The 24,931-nt window shown below is 33.1% G+C and overlaps 1 protein-coding gene across 1 annotated transcript in view; it reads right to left on the bottom strand.

Annotated features, from left to right (window-relative positions):
* The window catches only part of LOC123555138 (centrosomal protein of 63 kDa-like), a 214,065-nt gene that overhangs the window by 23,186 nt on the left and 165,948 nt on the right, over positions 1–24,931 (bottom strand). Inside the window, exons 8-12 of the mRNA XM_053548912.1 lie at positions 11,320–11,463; positions 10,566–10,679; positions 8,229–8,291; positions 3,242–3,376; positions 412–531 (exon numbers count right to left, since the gene is read on the bottom strand). Of these exons, the coding sequence (XP_053404887.1) occupies positions 412–531; positions 3,242–3,376; positions 8,229–8,291; positions 10,566–10,679; positions 11,320–11,463 (576 nt within the window). The remainder of the gene's footprint in view (positions 1–411; positions 532–3,241; positions 3,377–8,228; positions 8,292–10,565; positions 10,680–11,319; positions 11,464–24,931) is intronic.

Below are 24,931 nucleotides of genomic sequence, written 5' to 3'. Positions count from 1 at the left end.
CAACTATATTCCTAGATTGGTTAAAAGAAATAACTAGTTCTCTGCAAGTGTTCAACAACTTCCTCATATCAATACAACAACGTAATCACTGGACAGCAGCTCTTACATCCATATTCTTTTTGAATCAAGGTAATTCCATTCTACTTGTTCGTAACTGACATAGTTACTGGCATGGCACATTGTCAATTTCTACTGTTTGTTTTTGTCTATATGGCTCACTCATCCAAGACTTTGGATTGACAATCTCGAGATCTGCACTGACCTTAATATAAGACACTATCAAATTTTCACCTTTAATATTTTAGAAAGGAAAGGTAGAAATTTACTTTTTTCTCAAACGTTTAATATTTTTTCAGAAATTAATCACAAAAAATGGGCGAAAATGTATCTTATAGGCTAGCAAATACCTACCCTAACTTGACTGTTGGCTTTCTTTAACTCATTCAGCAATCGTTCATTGTCATCCATTGCTTTCTTATGTGATGTCATTGCCTCATCTAAAGACACTTTCAACTTGTCAACCTTGGAATTCTAAACAAGAAAAGTTTCCTTTCAAATAACAAACCACATATACAGTAAAACAAGCTGCAAAACTACCAGCATGCACCTTTCCAAGTTATTAAAAACAGTTTTAACAAAAAATGCTTTTCAACAACAATAAACCATACATCATCCCCTGTGCAGAATACAGTGCTCCCTCTCTACATCAACCCTCTGGACAACAATTCCCTCCTTGCAACAACACTTGTTACTGACGCCAAAATATGCTAATTGTTCTTTATTTTACCTCTCTTACTCCCTCCGAAAAACAGCCAAATTTTCCATCTCCCAAAGGATGCTGTTGTAGAGAGGGAGCACTGTATTCCAGTGCAACATACAGGTGCAATGTTTGAAGACAACTTTAGTGACAATGATTCTATACAAAATTGTTAGATATAATGCACAGGTAATGCATTAATGCCAAGTTAATATATTTGTGATTCTGTTAATCCTGCCAAATAAAAATGGTAAAAATAAAAGGCATTCATCTATATAAAGCTTTAAGTCTTTCAGCAGTATGAATGTTTTATTTGATTGTTCAGCAGTAAAATGTAATCCCAGCACCAGTGTAGATTAACTTTTTAAGAGGCCAATTAAATTCTGGTACCTAGACTTTATTATTAACACTTTCACTAATAAGAGACTCAGCAGTAGCATTATTGCAGAACCCTGTAAATTAAGTCAGCAGTAGAACTAATCTCATTAAATGTAAAATGAATAATTTTGTCCTAGAAATAACCTCTCCAAAACCTAACCCCATCCGATGTAAACATTAGTGATTCAGCAGTAGATAACCTGTTTACCTGCATAGTAAGCGAGTCAATCAGAAGTTGAGACAACAGGAGTAAATTGACTAATTAATCTTGTTACCTAAAATTAATCCTGTTACCTGTATATTAAGTAGCTCCGAAGCAGAATTCATGCCATTACCTACATATTATTTGTGCACAATAACTGTATAATTATACAGAACTTTCACAGTAGAAATAACTCTATTACCTGTAAATTAAGTAGTTAAGCAGTTGATAAAACCCCACTACACTGATTTAGCAGTAGAACTAATCCCATTACCTGCATATTCAGTGATTTAGCAGTAGAAATAACCCCATCACCTGCATATTCAGTGATTTAGCAGTAGAACTAATCCCATTACCTGCATATTCAGTGATTTAGCAGTAGAACTAACCCCATCACCTGCATATTAAGTGATTCAGCAGTAGAACTAACCCCATTACCTGCACATTATGAGATTATGCAGTAAAACTAACCCCATTACCTGAATACTAAGTGATTCAGCAGTAGAACTAACCCCATTATCTGCATATTTAGTGATTCAGTAGTAAAACTAACCCCATTACCTGTATATTAAAGGATTCAGCAGTAGACCTAACCCCATTACCTGCATATTAAGTGATTCAGCAGTAGAACTAACGCCATTACCTGCATACTAAGTGATTCAGCAGTAGAACTAACCCCATTATATGCATATTTAGTGATTCAACAGTAAAACTAACCCCATTACCTGTATATTAAAGGATTTAGCAGTAGAACTAATCCCATTACCTGCATATTAAGTGATTAAGCAGTAGAACTAACCCCATTACCTGCATATTCAGTGATTCAGCTTTAGAACTAGCCCATTACCTGCATATTAAGTGATTCAGCAGTAAAACTAACCCAATTACCTGCATATTAAGTGATTCAGCAGTAGAACTAACCCAATTACCTGCATATTAAGTGATTCAGCAGTAGAACTAATCCCATTAACTGCATATTAAAGGATTTAGCAGTAGAACTAATCCCATTACCTGCATATTCAGTGATTTAGCAGTAGAACTAACCCCATTACCTGCATATTCAGTGATTCAGCTTTAGAACTAGCCCATTACCTGCATATTAAGAGATTCAGCAGTAAAACTAACCCTATTACCTGTATATTAAAGGATTCAGCAGTAGACCTAACCCAATTACCTGCATATCCAGTGATTCAGCAGTATAACTAATCCCATTAACTGCATATTAAAGGATTTAGCAGTAGAACTAATCCCATTACCTGCATATTCAGTTATTTAGCAGTAGAACTAACCCCATTACCTGCATATTCAGTGATTTAGCAGTAGAACTAACCCCATTAACTGCATATTAAAGGATTTAGCAGTAGAACTAATCCCATTACCTGCATATTCAGTGATTTAGCAGTAGAACTAACCCCATTACCTGCATATTCAGTGATTTAGCAGTAGAAATAACCCCATTACCTGCATATCCAGTGATTTAGCAGTAGAACTAACCCCATCATCCGCATATTCATTGATTTAGCAGTGGAACTAACCCCATTACCTGCATATTAGCAGTAGAACTAACCCAATCACCTGCATATTCAGTGATTTAGCAGTAGAACTAATCCCATTAACTGCATATTTAAAAGGATTTAGCAGTAGAACTAACCCCATTACCTGCATATTCAGTGATTTAGCAGTAGAACTAACCCCATTATCTGCATATTCAGTGATACAGCAGTAGAACTAACCCCAATCACTGCATATTCAGTGATTTAGCAGTAGAACTAACCCCATTACCTGCATATTCAGTGATTTAGCAGTAGAACTAACCCCGTTATCTGCATATTCAGTGATTTAGCAGTAGAACTAACCCCATTAACTGCATATTAAGTGATTCAGCAGTAGAACTAACCCATTACCTGCATATTAAGTGATTCAGCAGTGGAACTAAGTTTTGCTTCTAGCTGTGCAATTTGTGAGTTGAGACTAAATTCTGTGCTATCCAAAATTTCCCGCCTTTTATCAAGCTGTGTTTGATACGTCTGTGCTTGTTGCTATAGTAATAAAACATGATATTAACATATAAATACTGAATAATCTTTCCAAAGACCATGAAACATGTTGGTAAAAACAGCAAAGAACAAGCATGCCAAGTTAATAAATTAATTTCTAAATAAACAAGTAAAAGAAATGTTACATCAAGATGCTTGCTCATAAGTGCCAATGAATGTGTTTTTTGATAGTACCTATATTTGTTTTGTAATGTCTTTAAGCACCTAAAGTATATTTTTTCTTAATATCTTGTTTTATAGCATGTATAATTTTTCTAGAAACAAAATTCATGTAATTTTAAAACCATTCTTTAACAAGAGGGCCATTATGGCCCTATATCGCTAACCTGTTATCATTGCACTTGAGGACAAGAAGGTCCTCAGAAAAAATATCTAAGTCCACAAAGGACAGGAACAACAGTGAAGAAATTTTACCAAAAAAAAAAAATTCTTACAAGGTATAGATATGTCAAAATACACCTAAAAATTGGAGGTACCATCCATGTTGTACCACAGAAAAGTGGTCTCGGTTTTTCCCTATGGCCAATAAAAAAGTTACTAAAAATAAGCTATTTAGAGTAAAGTAAAAGGGAAGTAATTAAAAAAAAATATATATTGTAAGTGAACAAAAGAAGGATCTGCCAAATAAATCTGTTGACATAAATGAAATTTCAGATCAACATCTTCATAAGTTATGGAGATATACCCATTTTAATTTGAAATAAAGGGAGGTAATTTGACATAAAATCAGTTCATAGTTATCTACCCTGATTGTCTCAGTCCAACTAATAACAATAATGAAATTTCAAATAAGTCCTATAAGTACTTACTGATATAAATCAATTTTGATTACAATCAGGGGAGGTAATCAGATATAAAATAACTCTGGAACATACGCTTGGATCTGATTTGTCATGGAATCCAAGATTTATTGTTGTTGAAGATATTTTGGAAGTTTGTATCAAATAAAACCATAAATGAAGTCTCTATATGGCTGCAAAAGCCAAAATAGCCAATTTTGGACCTTTAAGGGGCCATAACTCTGGAACCCATGATGGAATCTGGCCAGTTGAAGAAAGGAAGCAAGATCTTGTGATGACACAAAGTTGTGTGCAACTTTCGTTAAAATCAAATCAAAAATGAGGCTGCTATTGTGCAGACAAGGTCAAAATAGCTAATTTTGGCCCTTTCAGGGGCCATAACTCTGAAACCCATTATGGGATCTGGCCGGTTCAAGAAAGGAACCGAGATCTTATGGTGACACAAGTTTTGTGCAAGTTTGATTAAATTCAAATCATAAATGAAGCTGCTATTGTGCAGACAAGGTCAAAATAGCTAATTCTGACCCTTTCAGGGGCCATCACTCTGGAACCCATAATGGAATCTTGCCAGTTCAAGAAAGGAACCAAGATCTTATGGTGATACAAGTTGTTTGCAAGTTTGGTTAAAATAAAATCATAAATGAAGCTGCTATTGTGCAGACAAGGTCAAAATAGCTAATTCTGGCCTTTTCAGGGGCCATAACTCTGGAACCCATAATGGAATCTGGCCAGTTCAAGAAAGGAACCAAGATCTTATGGTGATACAAGTTGTGTGCCAGTTTGGTAAAAATCAAATCATAAATAAAGCTGCTATTGTGCAGACAAGGTCAAAATAGCTAACTTTGGCCCTTTCAGGGGCCATAACTCTGGAACCCATAATGGGATCTGGCCAGTTCAAGAAAGGAACCATGATCTTATGGTGATACAAGTTGTGTGAAAGTTTGGTTAAAATAAAATCATAAATGAAACCACTATCGTGCAGACAAGAAATTGTTGACGCATGAAACGGACGCACGCATGAACGCATGGACTGACGATGGACGACGGACGAAGGGTGATCACAAAAGCTCAACTTGTCACTATGTGACAGGTGAGCTAACAAGAGCTGTCCGTAAGACAGCCGAGCTCGACTATTCGAAATATTGTCACAGAAGCAGGAAATTATTACCCAAAATGTTAAATATCAAAAGAGTTTAAGTTCGAAAGGGGACATAATTTGACCAAAATACATATCAAAGTTATGGGACTTGATGCTATCAACTAGTTTTATAACCCCGAAGAAACATGTTAGGTTTAAATTCAATATCTGCATTAGTTTTGGAGATAGTAACTTGCATGTAAACTTTAACTAGAATTTTCTAAGTCCAAAAGGGGGCATAATTTGTTCAAAATACATGTTAAGAGTTATGGAACTTGACCTAGTGAGGCTGGTAATTGACCTAGAAAAGGAATAAATAAGATTCAAAGCTATATGCCTTTTGGTAATAGCTGTATGTACTTGCACGCAAAACTTTAACGAGAATTTTCTAAGTCCAAAAGGGGGCATAATTTGCCCAAAATACATGTCAGAGTTATGGGACTTGATTCTATCAACTAGTTTTATAACCCCGAAGACACATGTGAAGTTTCAATTTAATATCTATATTAGTTTTGGAGATAGTAACTTGCATGTAAAACTTTAACCAGGATTTTATAAGTCCAAAAGGGGGCATAATTTGCCCAAAATACATGTCAGAGTTATGGGACTTGTCCCAGTGAGGTAGGTAATTGATCTAGAAAAAGAAAAAATAAGTTTCAAATCTATATGCCTTTTAGTAATAGCTGTATGTACTTGCACGCAAAACTTTAACCAGAATTTTCTAAGTCCAAAAGGGGGCATAATTTGGCCAAAATGAAGGTCAGAGTTATGGGACTTGGTGCTATCAACTAGTTTTATAACCCCGAAGACACATGTAAAGTTTCAATTCAATATCTGCATTAGTTTTGGAGATAGTAACTTGCATGTAAAACTTTAACCAGGATTTTCTAAGTCCAAAAGGGGGCATAATTTGCTCAAAATACATGTCAGAGTTATGGGACTTGACCCAGTGAGGTAGGTAATTGATCTAGAAAAAGAAAAAATAAGTTTCAAATCTATATGCCTTTTAGTAATAGCTGTATGTACTTGCACGCAAAACTTTAACCAGAATTTTCTAAGTCCAAAAGGGGGCATAATTTGGCCAAAATGAAGGTCAGAGTTATGGGACTTGGTGCTATCAAATAGTTTTATAACCCCAAAGACACATGTGAAGTTTCAATTCAATATCTGCATTAGTTTTGGAGATAGTAACTTGCATGTAAAACTTTAACCAAAATTTTCTAAGTCCAAAAGGGGGCATAATTTGCTCAAAATACACGTTAGAGTTATGGAACTTGACCCAGTGAGGTTGGTAATTGTCCTAGAAAAAGAATAAATAAGTTTCAAAGCTATATGCCTTTAAATGATAGCTGTATGTACTTGCATGCAAAAACTTAACCAAGGTGTGACGCCGACGCCGACGCCAGGGTGAGTAGAATAGCTAGACTATTCTTCGAATAGTCGAGCTAAAAATAGCTGAAAATGCAGTTTTCAAAAGTAAAAATGTGTTGCTATTCTCAGATGACTTCTTTCAAACATAGAACTTGAATTTATCTTTTTCACAAATTTTTAACTGGGTTACATTATAGAATAGCCTGGATACATGTATATTACATTCTACAGTTCTAAGATACAATGTCAATATACTTTTTGAGACAACTATATATTAAAGGGACAAGTCAACCTAATACGCTATGCCTGTTTTTTTTATTGCTATGAATATACTGAAGAAAAAAAAATTGGCAATATTTTTTAATTTTTAGCTGCTACAAGGCGACTTCCAAATAATGATACCGATCACAAATAAACGCTAGAACATATATTACAACCTATTTAAATAGCATCATAAATTCTAACAATGTATATGTTCTACATAAAACCAGCAGACATATTAAAATTCAACAAGTTTAAAACAGGATATTTTTAACATACTGTGAAATCAATTATATTCATGGGGGATGGGGGACTAATTTTTGCAGATTTCATGCATGTATTACTCCACGAAATTTAAATATAGTTGCCATTTCTTTATCTTGATATGTGAAAATCCAAGAATTCACATCATGAATCCAAAATCTGTTTTGAGCAAAACCACAAAAAATTTTATACCACTGATTTCACAGGTATGTAACTACAAGTTATATACAGGTATTGTACACAGGTATCTATTAAGCTGGGAAGTAACATAAATAATAAAATTGGCTTCTACCTATATCTAACATATATATCTAGGGCTCGGTGCTTAAAGTCCATATCTTCTTTATTAAATATGACTTACCACTATTTTGCACTAAGCCCTCAATATACACTAAACATTGTACTGTACAATGTAAGTAAAAGACACTGTTGTTATTTCCAAATGATGAAAATAAATTGTATTCAATTTATGTTATATGAATAAAATTGCTGCCTTTTAACAAACTGGTCAAGAACATAGAATATTGTGCTTTAAGCTATGTCTTTGCATGGTCCAGTTTAAAATAGATTTTAGCACAGTCCAATTTTAGTCAACTTTTAGTGCATTCCAATTTTAGACATATTTTGGCACGGTCCAATTTTAAACAAATTTACCAAAAAATATGTGGTTTTATTTTTGCTAATGTGACTCTTGCCATACAACATATTTCACAACAATTTAGTGTGAAACTGTGTCTACTTTTGTTTTATCAATTGTCACCTTTCAGTAGGGATGGCAAATAAACCTAATAATAACAAATTGAATATACTTTACTGATCTAACCCTAGAAATATTTTTGCCAAGAAAATGACTTTAATAAACCAACATTTGCAAATAACAACATTTTTTTTTATCATTTCTACTTTTAGTATAACAGTTACCATGGTTACATGAGTTAGTATGTTATATATCATGCATATGAAGCAGTTATTCTGTGTATTACAATACCGAACAACCCACCTTCACACGTTCACATTTTTCCATTAAAGACTGACGTTGTGTTTCCAATTCATTAAACTCACCCTATATAATACAAATAACACCACAAATCTATACATCTACCTCAATCTATACAATAACATGGTCAAACTACGGGTTTACAGGTACTAAATATGAATCAGACAAAAGTTCTGGTTGGGAATATAACAATCAAAGGTAAGTGGTTGTAGGTACGGATCAAAATATCTGTCTCTATGGTATCTGTTTACTTATGTAATAATAAGTCTCTGCAGGTGTATGAAGCTGGTTGTACTTTCAACCAGACAATTTCTAAAACTTGCAACACGATTAAAGGTTTGATCTGAAGAAGGAAGCACCCTAACAAGAACATTCTCATTTTTCATGTTCTGATGAGACTCCCATTTGAGCCATGCCACAAGAAAACCATCATAGTGCATTTGCGACCAGCATGAATCCAGACCAGACTGCGCAGATCCAGACCAGCCTGCGCATCTGTGCAGTCTGGTCAGGATCCATGCTGTTCGCTAACAGTTTCTCTAATTGCAATAGGCTTTGAAAGTAAACAGCACGGATCCTGACCAGACTGTGACATGCTGGTCTCAAATGCACTGTCTTGGATTTCTCATGACGCAGCTCATTTCTCTTTTCTTTTGATATGTTTTAATGCAAACTCATAATCCAAGTGAACACAGAACACAAGTTTCTCCACCATGAACACTCACACTCAACAGTATAATTTACTCTGACAGACAGGCTGAATACCATGATGTTTCCTTTCAAATAGTGAGTACCACTTACCCTAAAATATTTAGTATGGCTTCCCCTACAAACTAAAGCATTATTTCCCTAAAACATAAAGTATCACTTCCCCTATAAAACTATAACATTTAGTATAACTTCCTCTGAAATTAGTATCACTTCCCTGACATTTAGTATCACTTACCCTAAAATATCTAGTACCACCTACCCTACAAAATTAAATATTACTACCCCTAGAAAATATAATATCACTTCCCATCCAAATCATTTATCACTTCCCTTATTGTAAAATTTAGTATCACTTCCCATACAAAATGTGATACAGTGCAAGTACATTTCATTTATCATTTAGCATTTTGCACAATCCTTTAAATTTGTACACAAACATAAAAGATTGTAATTTCAACCAAAACAGCTTTTGTCAAGAGAACAAAATTTATCATATTAAAAAAGATTTTACTGATAAAATAATAAGAGATTTTATTTGTTTGCCCGGATTTAAATTTCGTATATGGCTGCAATTACAAAATGCAGGTAAGTGAGTACCTGACAAATATTAAAGATTTTGAGATACAAGTATTTTTATAAACGATTTATCAGAAAAACTTTCACCATGAACCCTAGCAATTCTAGAGCTAAATAAATGCTACAATAGCTCGACCAGTGAGCACTTACGCTATATGCCATTGTAAATCCCTTTAATAACAATTGATAAAAAAAGTCAGTAAAAAATGTTGATATTTATAATGTACTAGTTCAAACCATAAATATGATGGTGATTTCTTGAACCTGTCCATTCACCTTATTACAGACATTCATGAACTAGATAAGTTAATTTCTTTTGTTGGGTTTAATTCCACACTAACACAATTATAGGTGATATGCCACTTTCCACCACTGTACGGGGAAGGCAGACTCCAAGTGTCTCTCCAAGCATTATTTAAGGTGCTGGTGGAAACTTGTGTAGAACACCAACTTTCCATAAGCCAGATGGATGGACAGTTATCTCAAATGAAAGATTTCTATATTCAAAGCTATGTTTCAAGCATAAAACAGTGAAGGGTGAATGATTCAAGGCCAGTGACTGTAACCACTTGACCACAGAGGCTCCACCTGTCAAGTTTAGATGAAATAAATACATTGCGTATGCTTTTACAGTTAATGCTACAAATAAGTTCACAGCACACAAACAAACCAACACAAATGTTACACAAAGGTGCAAATATAATTACACTTCAGTCCAAACACATTTATAACCTTACACAGCAAACATTACACACAGATGCATATATACACCAGTCATGCATTTACACAATCACATACGTATCCCAGTAGCATTCGTTAAAATAAACATGCATAACTTTTTGGGAAGAATTTGTACTAGTTACTGTTTTTAAATCATTTGCAACAATTTACCTAATTGCCTGCATAAACTCATTTACCTATAAAAATTTACTTTTCCTTGTAAAATTTCAAATTTATCTATAAAAATTCATATTTACCAGCACAAACTTGCATTTTACCTGCACAAATTGGCATTTTACCTGCACAAATTCACATTTATAAATTCACATTTACCTGCACAAATTCACATTTATCAGCTATAGCTTTCCGTTGAGCCTCTAATGTTTCTATCTGTTTCTGTAAGGCTCGTCTGTCAATCTCCCAGTCCCGTGACCTCTGTCTGTAGTCCTAGGTATAACAGCAAAAAATATCAGTTCTAAAAGGCAACAACAGTATCTCCAAAATGCTATATCTACTGGGCTGCCTGGGCAAACAAGCAAAAAATTTAAGATGTACATTAAGTTCAGAGACGTAACATTCTAATTTCTTTCTTTTACTGTCTAAATTCCTAGCCATTCAATAAGTAACGTTCATTCTTGCATACCAGAGGTAAACTTTGGTTCTACCATGGTTCCCTGGTTTTGTTACATTACAGGTAAAACGTTTCAGCCAATCAGCATCATTTTGCGACAAATCATAGCGAGCCAATCTAAGTCGTCTAAAAAAAGCATGAACACGTCCTTTCCAATATCGATGTCCAATTACGAAGAATATTATTATTTCTTGATGTAATTCTCTTAACATCGAATTACTGGAATTTATCTCTATTAATCGCAATCATGTAATATCCCCTTTATCCATCGTAAGAACACATGTGTTGTTTGTAGTGTCAATTCAGCATGCCTATCTGGCAAACAATGATCGGCTGAAACCACTCCCAGTAGTAATTACGAGTGCACATGCTCACCAAATAGGCAACAGATATAAATCAAAGGTTCGTCAAGAACCTCCGATGGAATCAGGATGAGAATGGTAACTTTAAAATTACCTCAACTTTCTTCACCAGTCTTTGTACTTCCTTCATTCCATCTTGTATTTCCACCATGGATTTCTCTCTATCCTTCTCTGACTCTTTCTTCTGTTTCATGTGTCGCTTGTGGAGACGCTCATATTCTCTACGAAGATTCTGAACCTTTCAAATACAACAAGATATTCATTTTTTTCTTCACCTTATAGCTTTAACAATGGTTTATAAAGATCTTCAGGATTTTTCTTGGTTTTTCATGACAAATGACAAACAGACAGAGAGACAAGAACAAAAACCCTAGACTACCTCAGATTGCTGGAAAGGTTGCATCAAAGAAATCACATTGGAAATTTAACTGATATATAAATTCTACACAACTGATTTTGTACCTCGCTTAGAATGACATACTCAGAACTGTAACAAGTTTATTTTGAAGAAAATTTCCAAATACTGATTTTTTACCATTTACTATAATTTTCAAGGTGGTATTTCAAAACTGAAGCCAATTTTTGACAATTTTGCTTACTTTTCCTTCATATTATCAGCATCTGAATGGCAAACATTGATTTTATTCAAGAGCAAATCACTAAATGAGATATATTATTCCAATTCTAACACATTACCAAGGATTTTAAAGTATATCCTTGACGATGTCCATCAAATATTTGCCTGTTTTTTGTTGGTTTCTCTTCCAATGAGCCGCTATGCTATTTTACTCTATGACATGATAACTGTGATGTCAGAACTGTGTATTGTTGTAAAATAACACACAACTTTCAGCCTTCTTTGTTAAATAGGAAAATTATTTGTGTTGGGTTTTAACGCAGTTTTTCAACAGTATTTCAGTCATGTAACGGCGGGCAGTTAACCTAACCAGTGTTCCTGGATTCTGTACCAGTACAAACCTGTTCTCCGCAAGTAACTGGCAATTCCCCACATGAATCGGGGGGAGGACAAATTTATTTCAAAACAAAATTTTTGTTTATCAAATAGCCGGGGGGACATACCCCCCCCGAGGATCGAACTAAACCCCCCGCGACCCCTGAAAACCAACGCTTTTAAACCTACTGAGCTAAGGGGGGGTTTAAAAAATGGGGAAATAAAATAAAGTCAGGGTTAGAATTTTAAATTTATGTGTCCTGCTAAAGATTTGGGTGTTTTTAAATTTGAAAGTTTATTAAAAACCCGGGAAAATTAAAACTTTTACCATCTGGATTGACGGGAAAGAAATTAACTGAAAAGGGGAAATTTTAGTTTAAAATTTCCCTTGTTCTTAACTGGGGACATTTGGGGTTTTTCGTAGGGGAGGGACTAAATCCGCTGTTTATCGTGCCATCAAAATGCTGTTTAAACTGGCCAATCGTAAATAAAGACAGAAATTTTTTGTACTCCATTATGGAAACCCCCCTCTTGTCCATGGGGCCAAGCACCATGGTCACCTAAGCACTAAAGGGGTTTCCACCCTTTTAATAAAATGAAAAACCGCCCTCACACCCCAAAGAAACTGACTTTAAAAAGCAGATTTCTATTTAACAAAACGGGAATGGAAAAAAAAAAATTTTTTTAAATTTGATTTTTTCTTTTCCAAGTTGACTTCGACATCTGCCTTTTTTTTTTCCCGTTCATTGAGACGTGACTGTTTTTCCCCCCCTTCTCTTCCCCTTTTATTTTTCTTTCCTGCCAAAATTTTAAACCCAATTGTTTAAACAATTTTCCTGCAGTTTGCTAAAGTTCACTGTCAGTGTTCCTTTGGGGAATTTGGGGGAAAAAAAAATTGAAATGATGTAACAAAATAAAAAGTAATATATTTTGTTTAAATTTGGCATTTTGAAACATCTTACTGAAAGGGGTTTGACTTTTTAGGGTTTTTTTGGTGAATTGTTTTATAAAGCAATTTTTCGGTTCCCTGTGCATTTAAATGGTTTAAAAATTAAGGACAAGGCGGATAATATTTAAAGTGTTGCTTTGAAATTAAAAAATTTGGACAAATAAAAAAAAACTTTTTTTTTTCTTAAAATCTTTACACAGTGATCTCTTTCCAAATTTGGTAAAAATTTCTAAAGTTGAGGGGATAAACCCTTTACAAAGTCTTAAAAAAAATGCCCAATTCCAAAATCCCCAAAAGGGTCAAAATAAAAAAGGGTCTATTTGGAAAAGTTTTTTTTTTCAAAAGTTTGGAAAAGGGTTTAGAGTTTGGTAAACGGGGTTTAAAAAAACAAAAAATTTCCCCCCCTTTTTACACACAAAATCTATTTCGCTCATTTTTACTTCCCAAAATGTGCAAAAATTTCCCACTTTAAGGTAAGATTTTTTCAACATTTGAAAAGGCCCATTGACACAAAAGGGGTTCAGGGGGCAACCCAAAAATTTTTTTCCCCATCAAAAAAATTTTTGTTCATGGGGAAACTTTGTAGTTTTAAATGCCCCCTGGGCAGATTTTGGCGCCCCTTTTTGGGCAAAAATAAAAAAACCATAAAGATCTTTTCCGGGTTTTCAATATTGACCCAGGTTTAAAACCCCAAACAAACCGGGCCAAAAAACGGTCTTTTCTAGTTATATTTTAAACCCCATCAGGGTTGAAAACACAAAACCAAAAAATTCTCTCTAAAACCCCCCAAAACTGACAGATGGGAAAATTTTTTTCCAAAGTTTTTTTACCTTTTTTTCCCTGGAAATTTTCAGACCCAGTCCGTTTTTGGGGGATATTTTTTTTACCCTTTCCCAAATAGACCCTTATTTTTGAAAAAAAGGAAAAATTCTCTTGTAAATTTCCCGCATTCTTTTTAAATGAAAAAACAAAAAATTCAGTTTTTTTTCCCCAAATTGGGACTTAAAAATATTTAAAAACCATGAAAAAGGGAGGGTTAAGCTTTGACACAAAGCCCAAAATTCATTTCTTTAAAAAAATTAAATTAGGGTGGATCAATGAAACAGTTTAATTTTTGGATACAAACTGGAACTGAATACTCAGTTTACATAAAAAAATTAAATGGTTAAAATTTCTAAAACATCCTACAGTCTCTTTGTCCGTAAACACAAAAAAAAATTACTTTTTGTTTTTTTTTTTATCACTTTACATAAAAAATTAAAAAATTAAAACAAAATTTAACAACATTTTTTCTTAAAAAAAATTACTTTCTTTTTTATCAGGGTGCTATCATTTAAATTAATTCATATTTTTTAGTGGCAGTTTTGATTTTATGATTTTGGACTTACTAAAAAAAAAAATCCTAGTTTACTCATTCGGGCATTTGGTTTTGGGTTTATTTTATGATTGAAAATTTCTTAGTGCCCCCCTGAAAAAAGGACCGTGACAGTCAGAAGGTTAAAAATATTTTGCTGTCCTTAAAATTTTGGGGTTTTTTTTGGGGGAATACAAAAAACCCCCCGTTGCAACATGATAAAAAAGTCGGGCTGAACTGTTTAAAACTGTATCTATCTTTTTTACCGCATAAGGGATCCTTTCCAGCACTCTTTACAACCCAAAATAAGATAATTTCCCACCCCTCCCAACAGTTTCCCATCCTTTCCCATTTGAATTTCAAGGTGTTTTTACAAGATTTTTGAAAAAGGAATAGTTTAAAAAATTTTTAAACCAATTCCAATCTTTTACAACTGTCCCCTTGTTTTCCTTAAAATTTTAAAATCTTGCTAAATTTTGTTTGAAAAAATTTTTTTTGTAAAAATTTTCATTTTTGAAAAAAAATTGCAAGCTCAAACAAGTTTTTTGAAAATAATTTTTTGAGAAAAATTTTAAAAAGGGAACCTTTCAACCCCAAATCTTTGCAAAAAAAATACTTTCAACGATGCTGGGGCACTTTAAAAATTTTCATCTTTTTTCGACATGTGTGGGTTTTAAAGATATTTTTGTATTTGTTTCCCCATTTTTAAACGTTCCCGTTTATTTCCCAAAAGTTAGCAGATGGGGTCAAAAACAAGTTGAAAAGGTTTTTTATTTTAAAAGATTTTTTTTGTTTTTTCCCAATCTGAAACCCCCGACTAAAAAAATTTTGTAAACTTCCGGGGTGTGAGAGAATGAAAATTTTGGAGAATAAACCTCAATAATTTTTTTTATAAGCAAAGAAAGACTTTAAAAATTTTCAAAATGTTTTTTGGGGTTTGATGAAAAACAAAAGGGAAATTTGCTTTTTCTTGACTTTGGGAATTTTCCCGGTGATGTCTTCAAAGTTTGAAATTTGTTTTCTGTTTTCGCGATTTTTTTAGTTTTTTCCTTTTTTAAAACCCCTGGAATAAATCAAAAGTTCGGCAAAAAGGGTGCTTCCATGATGTATTTGAAAAGTAAAATAATTAGACCTATTTACCACAAATCGGACTTTTAAAATTTTGAAAATTTGGGCCCAAAATGTTTTGGGAGTGCCCGAATAACATACACACCCCTTTTTGCTTAAATTTTAAAGAGGGCCACTTCGGGTATTTGCAAGATTTTCAGAAAAGTGTTTAAAGCAAATGAAAATTTTCCCTTACCCCAGAGGTGTTTTTTTTTCAGCCAGTTAGGCCGCGGTCACCTCTTTTACACTTTTCTTTTGGATTGTCAACAAAAATGCAGGCAAAAAAAAACAAGGGTTTTATAAAAAAAATTGTTGTTTTAACTTTTCAAAAACCATGGGCACAATTTTTTTGTATCCAGGGTAAAAAAAACTCTTGGTAAATTTTAATTTAACTACGGTAATTAAATTTAAATTTTTTAAAGGGATGAACAAATTTGAATATGTTTTTTCTGTTTTGGGAAGGGAATTTCGCTTGATCGGGATAATAGAAAAAAACAAAAATTAAACCGAAAAAAAGGAGGCAAATAAAAAATTTAAAAAAACTGCCCTCCCCCCGGTGTTTTCCCCGGCCCCCACCTTTTGGTTAAATTTTTTTGATTAAGTCAAATATTTTTGGGTTACTATAAAAGCTATTGCCCTGACATTTAAAAAATAGTTATTCACTATCAAAGTCTACACCGGGAAAAAAACCCCCCCATAACTCGGTTTGAATTTTAAACAAAAATTACCCCCTTTTTAATTGGGAAATTTTTTTTTAAAATTTTTTTTGAAAAAAGTCGAAAACTTGTTACTATAAAAGCAATTTAAACTTGCAAACAAAAAATACTTATTTACAAAAAAAGTCTAAACCAGGGAAAAACCCCCCCTTAACTCTGTTTGAATTTTGACAAAATTTAAATGTTTTTTTTTAACTTAGAATTTTTTTTTAAATTTTTTTTGAAAAAGTTAAATTCTGGGGAAAAATTTTTAAAGCTTTTGACTTGAAACTCAAAATATTTATTTACTATAAAAGGGTCTACCCCAAAAGAGACAACTTCCCCAAAATTTCCCTGATTTAAATTTTTGGCGAGTTTTATTTTCCCTTTTTAATTTTTGATTTTTTTTTTTACTGACAAACCCTTAATTCAGAGTCAACACTGGGGAAAGGGTTTCGAGCCCCACTGTCTTACGGCCCGTCTTGTTTTTCATGGACCATCGACCAAGGGCCATTAAATTAAAAATTTTTGTTTGGTACAAAAAAGGGGCTTTCTAAAACGAATCCCTTTAAAGAATGAAATGGTTTACCTTTTTCTATTTGTGTCGTTAAAAATTTTTATTTTTCTTCGGGAAAAACTATTGACATTTTGGGCAATTTTGATTGAAAAACACTTTCACAATTTTTTAGGGGGTTTGGAACTTCCACTTTCATGATTCTGGTCTACAGCAGATCCCCAAAAGGTTTTTCCAGTATTTTGGTATTTTGCCTGAAAGCAAGGGGTTCCTATTCCCCTCAGCCCTGATTGCCATTTCTTCCCCCTGTCATTTGGCATGTAAACATTTAGCCTTGGCAAATTTGGCTTTGTCATCTACAACTCTTGCAATGTTGTGCCCCAATGCAAAAAGTTGGCCCATGATGGCATTAAAAAGGGTTTAGCTTCCAACCCCCCTTTAAACCTTAGTCTGCAAAATTTCAAAAGGGAAACCTGTCTGTTTTCCCCAATTTGGACCGTACCTTTAATTTTTTAAAAGGGGGGAAAACCAAAATGATACTGGCTGAAATAGCGAATGTGCAGACCCTGATCAGACTGCAGGGATTGAAGGGATCATGATCTAACGGGCCGCAAAGGCAGTTTAAAGGTTACCATCGGGAAAGGGGTTATATTTTTTTGGGTTTTTATAAATTTCTATTTAAAAATTGCAGGACATATTTCAAAATGGGGGGGAAAAATTTTGGGTTATGGTAAAATAAAATTTAAAAAACAAAAATTTATAAAGTATGCAGCCATTTTAGCTCCGGGGTTTGGGGCACTTAAATGCCCTGTAAGTGGGGGGATTTTTGGGTTTTTTGGACCGCGGATGACTGCCCTTTTTCTACCCTTTTATATTAGAAAAAATTTTCCTTTGGGTTTCATACAGAAATAGTAGGTATGAAAGTTCCCTTTTTAAAATTTCATTTTTAAAATAAAAAAAGGGAAAAATTTCTTTTTGGTACTTTAAAATTTTATTTTCCCATGATAGGTAATTGTTTTAAACCAATAAGGAAGGTAACATTCTTTTTTTTTTTTTATTGTAAAACCCCACTTTTTTTTAACCCAAATTAAATAATCTTTTTTGTCTACCCCTAGTTAGTTCTAAAAACTATTTCGTAATCATTCAGTTAATTGAAAATGTTTTATATAAAATTTATACATTTAAGGGTCTTTTAACCTTAAAAACTGGGGCGGGCTTCGGTAAAAATTGGTTGGGTTTTAAACCCCAAAACTTTTAAATTATACATAATGCTGGGTTGGGGAACCTAGGGTCTTACCCACCATCAAAAGGGTTGGAAAAGTCCCCTTTTGACAAATTTTGTTGGGGGGGGGCCTTTTAAACTTCATTATTCAAAAAAATTTAAAAATGGGGGCAGATTTGGGGTTCTTAGACTCCCTCAGAAATCCTTGCAGTTTGCCTCAAAAATTTTATGGATTTCTTTTTTTATTAACTTTCTAATTTTGCGTTTAATTCATAACCTCCACCCACCCCCAAACTAGACAGTAAAGGGAAAAAATTTTGAATATAATTTGTATTTCTTGCGGGAAAGGTTTTGTAAAACAGTTTAGATTTCAAAAAAAAAGGGAAAAGGGTGAAATGTTTTAAAGGTGCGGCTCTTTAAGTTTTTTTTTTTTAGTTTACTAAAACTAATATAGGAGAAAATTTATCTTACTTGCCCCGGGTGTGGGCACCTAAACGGCAGCTTGTTAAATTTTTTATGCTTTTTTCCCACCATCTGAAGATAGTTTTTGATTAAAAATTTTCAAATAGGGGTTTCCACATCATAGCCCACATCATTTGAAAAAAACCCCTGAGTCTGCAAATTTTTTCCTGTCAAGTTTTTAAAAATTTAAAGGGCTGTCTCCTGGGAAATCTTTTTTTTATTTTGGGGTTTTTTACATGTTCCCATAAAATTTTGTCTTTGAATGACAACCCGGAATTTTGTGTAAACTTCGGGGATTTTAAAAATGGGAAGAAGCCTTTTGCAAATTTTAATCTGTATCAAAAATGGGGGAAGGATTTTTTAGTTTTGGGCAAATATTCTTTTTTAGATATATCATCTTGTGAAATTTTTTCACATATTTTAATGAAAAAAAATATGTTTTTTCAAAACCTTTAATTTATGAAAAAAGGTTTTTATCTTGTTGCCTTTGAATGCCTGTTTAAATTTTCCACACCCCTGTCTGATTTTTTTTTCGGGCTCCCAACTTTTCTAAAAATTCGGGGGAGAAAGGGAAAAATTTTAAAATTTAAAACAGGATTACGGGTTTTTAAGGGAAATATAATTTTTTATTCTTGTGAAATGTCTGAAATTTGGGAATTTGGGGACAAAAAAAAATGTTTTAGTACCCCAGCCCAATTTAAAAAGAGAATATTACACATTTTTTTAAACCCCTTGGGTTTTAAAAAAAGGAAATGCGGTTTTGGGTTTTTCACTTGATCTTTTGCTTTGGGTTTAAAATTTTTGTTTAGACTTCTTTCTCGGGTAGTGTTTTTAAAGAGCTACAGTTTTGAAATTTTGCAATTTTTAAAACCTTCATTAGGAAAATAAAATTAAAAAGGCCAAAACCCAAAAATCTGAAAATGCTTTTATTAGTTTAGGGGCCCTTTTTTTTTACTTAAAAAAATTTGGTTTTTTGGTTAAAAATTTGTTTGGGGTCCCCCTTTTTTCTAAAAAAACTGAAAGCAACAGCTTTGAAATTTGCCCTTGTTTTTAATCATTAGGGGACGGTGTGGCCGAGATCCACACCTGAAAAGGAAAATTTTCGAATAAGGGCCCCTTTTTTTTTTAGAAAATTTGAGTTTTTGGTTTAAAAATTTTTGTTTAGGTCATTTTTTCTCAAAAAATATAAGGCAACATTTGAATCTTTGCACATTTGTTTATCATGTTTAAGGGAAAATTTATGTAGGCAAGAACCAAACTTAACCTTGATTTTTTCAAAATTTTTATGCCCTTTTTGGGTACTTAGAAAAACTGAACTAAAAACACTTTTTTTTACATATTACCCAGCACTAGCAGACAACGCCGGCCCCCACAGGCAGTGCTTTTTTTAAATTTTTAATAAACAAGTTGAAAAAATTTAAAAAATGTAAAGGCTTTCAGAATTTTTTAAAACCAATTTTTATACACGTTTAAAAAAGTCAATGCAGAAAGCCCCAAAATTAATAAAATATTCTTTTTACCCAATTTAAGTTTTTCCCTTCAAAAAAATAATACCCAATTTTATTCTTTTTTTTCCTATTAAGCCCAATTTTAAATTACCCAATTATTCTTTATCCCTAAAAAAAAAATCAACCTAAAAGGGAAAATTTTTCACTGGCATATTATGTAATCCCAAAATTATGTGAGGGTTTAATTTCACTCCACAATGCAAACATTGTTTTGTTTAAAGAAATTTAAGACTTTGAAATTAAATTTTTTTAAATCTGGAACGAGTGTAAACTTAAAAAAACCCGAAAAATCAGAAAAAAATTTCCTTTTTTTTAAAATAATTTTTTTTTTTTTTTCCCAAAAAGTGGGTTTGTACCAGCAAAAACCATACAAAAGGGTGTAAAGGTCTGGTACTTGCTCATGAAATTTCCCAAAAAACTCTGGTAAATTTTAAAAATTTTTAAAATTAAAATGGGCATGATTGCTGAAAATAAGATTTTAAAATGTTGTTTTTTTTCCAGGAAATCTAAAAAAATTAAAACAAAAAGCACATTTTTTTTAAAAATTCAAAAGTTCATCCCGAAATAAGCAAAAATTCAAAAAATTTTAATCTAAAAATGCCCCAAACTCTGTTGAAAAATGAAACCTCTATATGAAAAATGTCGCCCTTGAAGGAATTGATATTTTACCGGTTTGATTGGCATTTAAAAATTTATTCCCGGGGGAAAAGCTAGGGGTTAAAATTATTTTTTAATTGAAAACCCTTTTTTGAAGTTGGGAGATATATTGTTTTTTGCATTTTTCCATTGGCCTGGGGGGCTGTTTGTCAGGAGAATTTTTTTTTTTGATCGTGTTTTGGGGAAACTTTTTGCCCGTAGTGGTAAAACCCAAATAGGAGGCTTACCTGTTTTTGTAGTGATTTCATGTTTTGGGGGGTTCCCAGAAATTAAAAGGGTCAAGGTCACAGTGTCCTAAAATTTTAAAAACCCAGTTGTCGTCAAAAAATGGAAATTTTTGGGGTTTTCGCAGTAAAATTTTTCATAGTTTTTAAAATTATTCAATAAATAGAGGGACCACTATTTTTTTTTAGGGGTCAGGGGTTGAAATCAAGGTCAAGTTCCCTTGAGGTAAAAAATTTGGGGTTGGATTGTATAGAGTACAGTGGAGAATAAAGAGGCTGTGGGCATCAACTTTTGTAGTGGGGATTGTCTCGGGCCCTTAGTTTAATTCCTACATTTTTTGGGGATCTTTTAGGTCAAAGGTCAAGGTTTAAAGCATATTCGTGCACTAACAGACCGGTTACCTTGATGATCTTCATTGGTGGTTTGGGACATACCATTTGTCTTCCCAAATGGGACTTTTTTGATTTTTTTTTAAAAATTTGTAATTACTAATTAAAGGAAAATTTTTAAAATATGTCATTAATTTTTACAGAAAATTATAGATGAAAACTATAAAAAGCCCTTTTTGTAAGGGAAGTTTTTTTTTTGTTGTTTTTTTAAAAATTTTAAATTGATAAAATTTTCCCGATAAGTGAGTAGATTTCCCAGGATTTTTTTGGGCCCCGGGGTTTTTTAACGGATAAGGAAAAGCCCTCTTACAGCTTTTTACAACAAAGAAGGGAGGAAACGACCCATATTTAAAAGGAAATGCCCCATGGTTTTTCCCCACATTACCATAATCTAGAGTGGAGATTTGATGTTGAAGTAAGTCATTTGTTTGTTTAAAAAGTCATTCATTTGCTTAGATTGTTTCTGTATAACATTTTTACAACAGTTTCCAGCACAGTGGCAAAGATTTAGACAGAACAGAATAGCAACTAAACCTTTAAATCAATTATCAAATTCTAAATACCCATCATCCTTTACATTGCACCATCTTCATCAGTTGCCAGTTACATTGTTAATAATTTCCAAGTCCTGTTTCATTTAACATAAATATTAAAAAAATCCAGTTCCCAATTAAATTCCTTTGTTCTAGAGGTATGAAATGGCCCAAAACCCCCAAATTTTGTGTTTTTCCCTTCCCCAAACCCTTAGGGGGTGGGAAATTTGTTTTTGGTTGTTTTTTTCCCCCCGACTGTTTATCGCCGGGCTGTTGGGCTGTCCAAAATTAAAAATACTTTTTATTTTTAAAAAAGGGTTTTTTGTAAATCCACATCCTCAATACTTTTTAATTAGCAAAATGTAGGAAATTTTCCCTCTTGACCCAGTAAAAAAACAGAGTTTTTTTTTTCTTGATTTGGGTTTAAAAAACATGGATTTTTAAATGCATTACTTTAAATTTTTTGTTTATAGTCTTCATGCAAATTTTCTCAAAATTTAGTCATTATGGGTGGTGGTGGTGCTGGGACAAAATTTTTTCGGGGGTCAGGTTTTTTTATAGAGTTTTTTGCCCTTTAAAAAGGGTAGTTTTCCCTAAAATTTAATACCCAAAAACAGATTTATTAGGAAAAAAAGGTATATGCACATTTTATGAAAATCTCTTCATTTACTGAAAAATTATTGCCCTTTTTAAATTGGGTTTAAAATTAATAAATTCAAACAAAAAAAGTAAACCCCTTGATGGAATTTTATGAAAATTAAAAAAAATAATCCCATTGGTCGGTTTTCCTCAATATGTTTTTTAAAAAAAGGGAAACCCGCAAACCATGGGCCCGTCCTACTATACACTAACTTTATGTATTGGAAGTTAAAAATTTTTTTCAAAAAATAGTCCCCCCCTTCACGAAAAACAAAACCCATTTTTAGCATTGGGGTTTGAATTTATGACTTGTTTTAAAATAAAAAAGTGGGGGATAAGTTTTTTATCCATCTATGTTTAGGAGCCTTGGACAAATGATATTAATTTTCAAGAGTTTTTTTAAAAGTTTAAAAATTTTTTGAGCTAAAGACTTCTTTAGTTTTGCAAAATTTTTGCAAGAAAGGGAAAGTAGATTTTCCATGTTGTGCGGAAAAGGGTTTTAAAAACACTGATGAACAATTTCCTTCTTTTATGTGGGGTTCCCCAAAACCCCGTTTCCCCTGGGGTTTTGAATTTTTTCTGCGAGAAAAACCCAATTAAGCTGGCCCCAAAAGGCAGTGGTTCTTTGCCCGTCCCATCATTTTCCAAAAAAAATGCTCAGGGGGGGCCCTGGGGGCTAATTTTTCCCCTTTTAAAAATTTAGAATGTCTTTATAGTCCTAAAATTTTTTTGCCCGTGACCCTTTTAAAAAAAAAACAAAACAAAAAAAACACAATTCATTCGGGCCCGGAAATCTTTTATAGGGTTTATTTTTATTTAAACAGATTGGGAAAAGACTCCCTTTACAAATGTTCGGTTGTTTTATCAGATAATATGGGATGAAAAGGGAAATAAATCAAAGAGATGTGGCCCTTTGCTGATGCTTAAAAATATTTTGGCTGTATACTTTGGAAAAGGGATTAAATTCAAACAAATTTTGGGAAATTCGTGTTCTTTGGTGTCAGTACTGACAAGAAAGTTCTGTTTTTGGCAGAAATTGGGGAAAATTTTCCCCCCAGATTCTTAGGGGTAAATATTGGGCAAAAGTCAAAGGGGAATTCAATTGAACTTTGCAAACAGAAGTTTTAAAGAAAATTGCTCTACAAAATTAATTAAGTATATTTAAACCCGAAGTGATTACTGGGTTTTGACCATAATTTGGGGTAGCAAAGGTATTCTTTTTTTAAAAAAATTTAAAATAGTGTGTTTGCGGATGCCCAAATTCCCCCTTGCTTGTATGAGCTCTTTGGGTTTTTAAATAATTTGGGTTTTTTTTCTTTAGATGGCTAAGGAGTTTCGGAAAAACAACAGGAAAAAAATTTTTGATCACAAGGAAGTGGGGGATTTTGTCAATTTTTTTCAGGTCTATCCCCTGTCAGATGATAATAGTTTTCGTTTTTTTAGATAAATTTTTTCCCAAAGCTGAATCTGTCCCCTAGGAAGTTTTTTTAAAAACCCCCCCCCCCCCTAAAAGGCAAAGCTCATGTTTTTTGGGGTTTTTTTTTTTCCCCCCTTAGCCCAAACCGTTTCAATTTAAGGGTTTTAATTGTTTTGGCCCCCAAACAAATTCCCCTATGGGACGATGTGTCATGCACAACATAGACCCCCAAACTCAAAAGTAAGGTACACAGGTCAGGTCACACTTGGTGGGCCCAAAAATTTAAAAAAGTGTTTTCCCTGCTGGTCCATAACATACTTATAAAAATTTTGACCCCAAAAATTTACCCCCCTTTTTACATATCAGTTAAACCCCTTCCTTTTTTAATGAAGCTTTTTGGAGGTTTATGCCTTTTTAAAAGTTTAATTTTTTTGTTAATTTTTTGAACTTTTAATTTAAAAATGGGGCACTGACAATTTTTTATTGCTTAAAAAAAATTTATAAAAAAAAAAGAAATTTAAAAATAAACTTTTCTTCCAAATTTTTGTAGCAAGAGATCACTGCGGGGCCCCCGGGACTCCAAATATTACGATGGGGAAAAAACATACAAAAAGATTTCGGCAAGATGTCAACACAGGTGCCCAGAAAAGACCCAACAACCCGCTACATTTACAAAAGGCCTGGATGAAGCTTTTCAAGAAAAAGAAGTCCCCCTTTAATGCAGGAGAATTGGGCAGAAATATTTTTAAAAAACAACTATGTGAAACTACAGTATTTTATGTGTTTATTTTAAAATATGTGCAAAGAAAATTTTACATGTGTGAACAAAAGAAAACGTTTTAAATTTCAGGTTCTCTTTAAAATTTTTAAGGGAAAAAAGAAAAACCCCTTTAAACAAGTGGTTTGTTAAAAAGTGAATATTTATTTTAATTTCTATTTTTTAGGGCAAATTTCCTCTGTAAAATTCCCTTATATTTTCTTTACTTTTAAAAGTTTTTATCTAAAATGTACCCCGGTAAATTTCTTTTTTATGTAAACAAAGTTTTATTACAAACGAAACCCGCCTTAGGGGCCACAGGGTGT

This window comes from Mercenaria mercenaria, chromosome 7 (assembly GCF_021730395.1).
Source record: "Mercenaria mercenaria strain notata chromosome 7, MADL_Memer_1, whole genome shotgun sequence".
NCBI classification, from domain to species: domain Eukaryota; kingdom Metazoa; phylum Mollusca; class Bivalvia; order Venerida; family Veneridae; genus Mercenaria; species Mercenaria mercenaria.
This window is presented reverse-complemented; position numbering and strand designations above follow the sequence as displayed.